The sequence below is a fragment of the Asparagus officinalis genome, chromosome 7, assembly GCF_001876935.1.
Source record: "Asparagus officinalis chromosome 7, Aspof.V1, whole genome shotgun sequence".
NCBI lineage: Eukaryota > Viridiplantae > Streptophyta > Magnoliopsida > Asparagales > Asparagaceae > Asparagus > Asparagus officinalis.
The window spans coordinates 55774253-55775295 of NC_033800.1; the positions used below are offsets into that span (position 1 = coordinate 55774253).

A 1043-nucleotide genomic window follows, 5' to 3' on the forward strand; every position below is an offset into this window, starting at 1 on the left:
CCTAAACTTTTAAAAACTATAGTCTATAAGGTCAAAGACCTAACTTTTGTTCAATCAACAGCGCACTCACATGAAAGTATAGTCCATGTGGTCAAGAATGGGGTGTGATATGATATCCCCAGCAGTAGAAATTTGGTGAACCCTTGCTCTTCCTAATATTAGAGAGTGAAAGAGAAGAGACCCGTAAGAGAAAAGCATAGTTGCCTAGGAGCAGCAGCAGAAGGAAGAGGAAGAGGAGGAGGCATCATTAAAGGACCAATCACTTCATAAACAGTACCACTAGTCAAGTCCAAGTCTTCTCGAGAGAAAGAAGAAGAAAGAAGAGCCATTCATTTAACCATATCATATATATATAATCTTAGATGAGATTAATTATTGACTAATGGTCTAAAAAAGTTACATACAATACAATGCATGATACCAATCATACAAAGAATTAAAACTAGACAATAATATCAGATATTTTACTTGTTCATCATTCATGATCGAGAGGAGCTATAATCATAAATTAACTTATTTGGTTGCCATAATTTGTACCTCCGAGTAAACTCGACATGTCGGTCGCCGGAACCATACTCCGGCCGCCGGCGCCGGCGCCAGATCCGCCTCCCAAATGAAGCTCTGAAATATTAGGAATTGCATTGCTGTTATTGTTTGCATTGTTGTTGCTGTTGTCAACTCCAGCTCCTTCATCGGATCCTTGATCATAAAGAAACCCTTTAAAAACATGGCCCCCAATCTTCACCATTGCTTGGTACGCATACTCATCCTCTCCATCGTCCTCCACCGACGTCACACGTACACACTTGAACACCGCCGGAGCTCGCACGTGCCCTGGCAAGCTCTCCTTAAAGCTGGCATCTTTAAGGAAACAAGACATAAAATCTAAGCTCAATTTCGATAATAACAAGAGAAAAGTGTAGTTCTTAACCACCTTGGTGACTCGAGCTCGTATCGAAGCTCCGAGTGGTGTTCGATGTCGAAGTATGAGAATTTGTCGTCGTTTGCGACGACAGGAGACGAGGCTTCTTGGGCGCTGAAGT

At 41.9% G+C, this 1043-nt stretch overlaps 1 protein-coding gene across 1 annotated transcript in view; it reads right to left on the minus strand.

Moving 5' to 3' along the window:
• The window catches only part of LOC109847168 (protein LATERAL ROOT PRIMORDIUM 1-like), an 8025-nt gene continuing 7329 nt past the window's right edge, over positions 348–1043 (minus strand). Inside the window, exons 3-4 of the mRNA XM_020416410.1 lie at positions 935–1040; positions 348–861 (exon numbers count right to left, since the gene is read on the minus strand). Coding sequence (XP_020271999.1) covers positions 509–861; positions 935–1040 — 459 coding nt within the window. The 3' untranslated portion in view covers positions 348–508. The remainder of the gene's footprint in view (positions 862–934; positions 1041–1043) is intronic.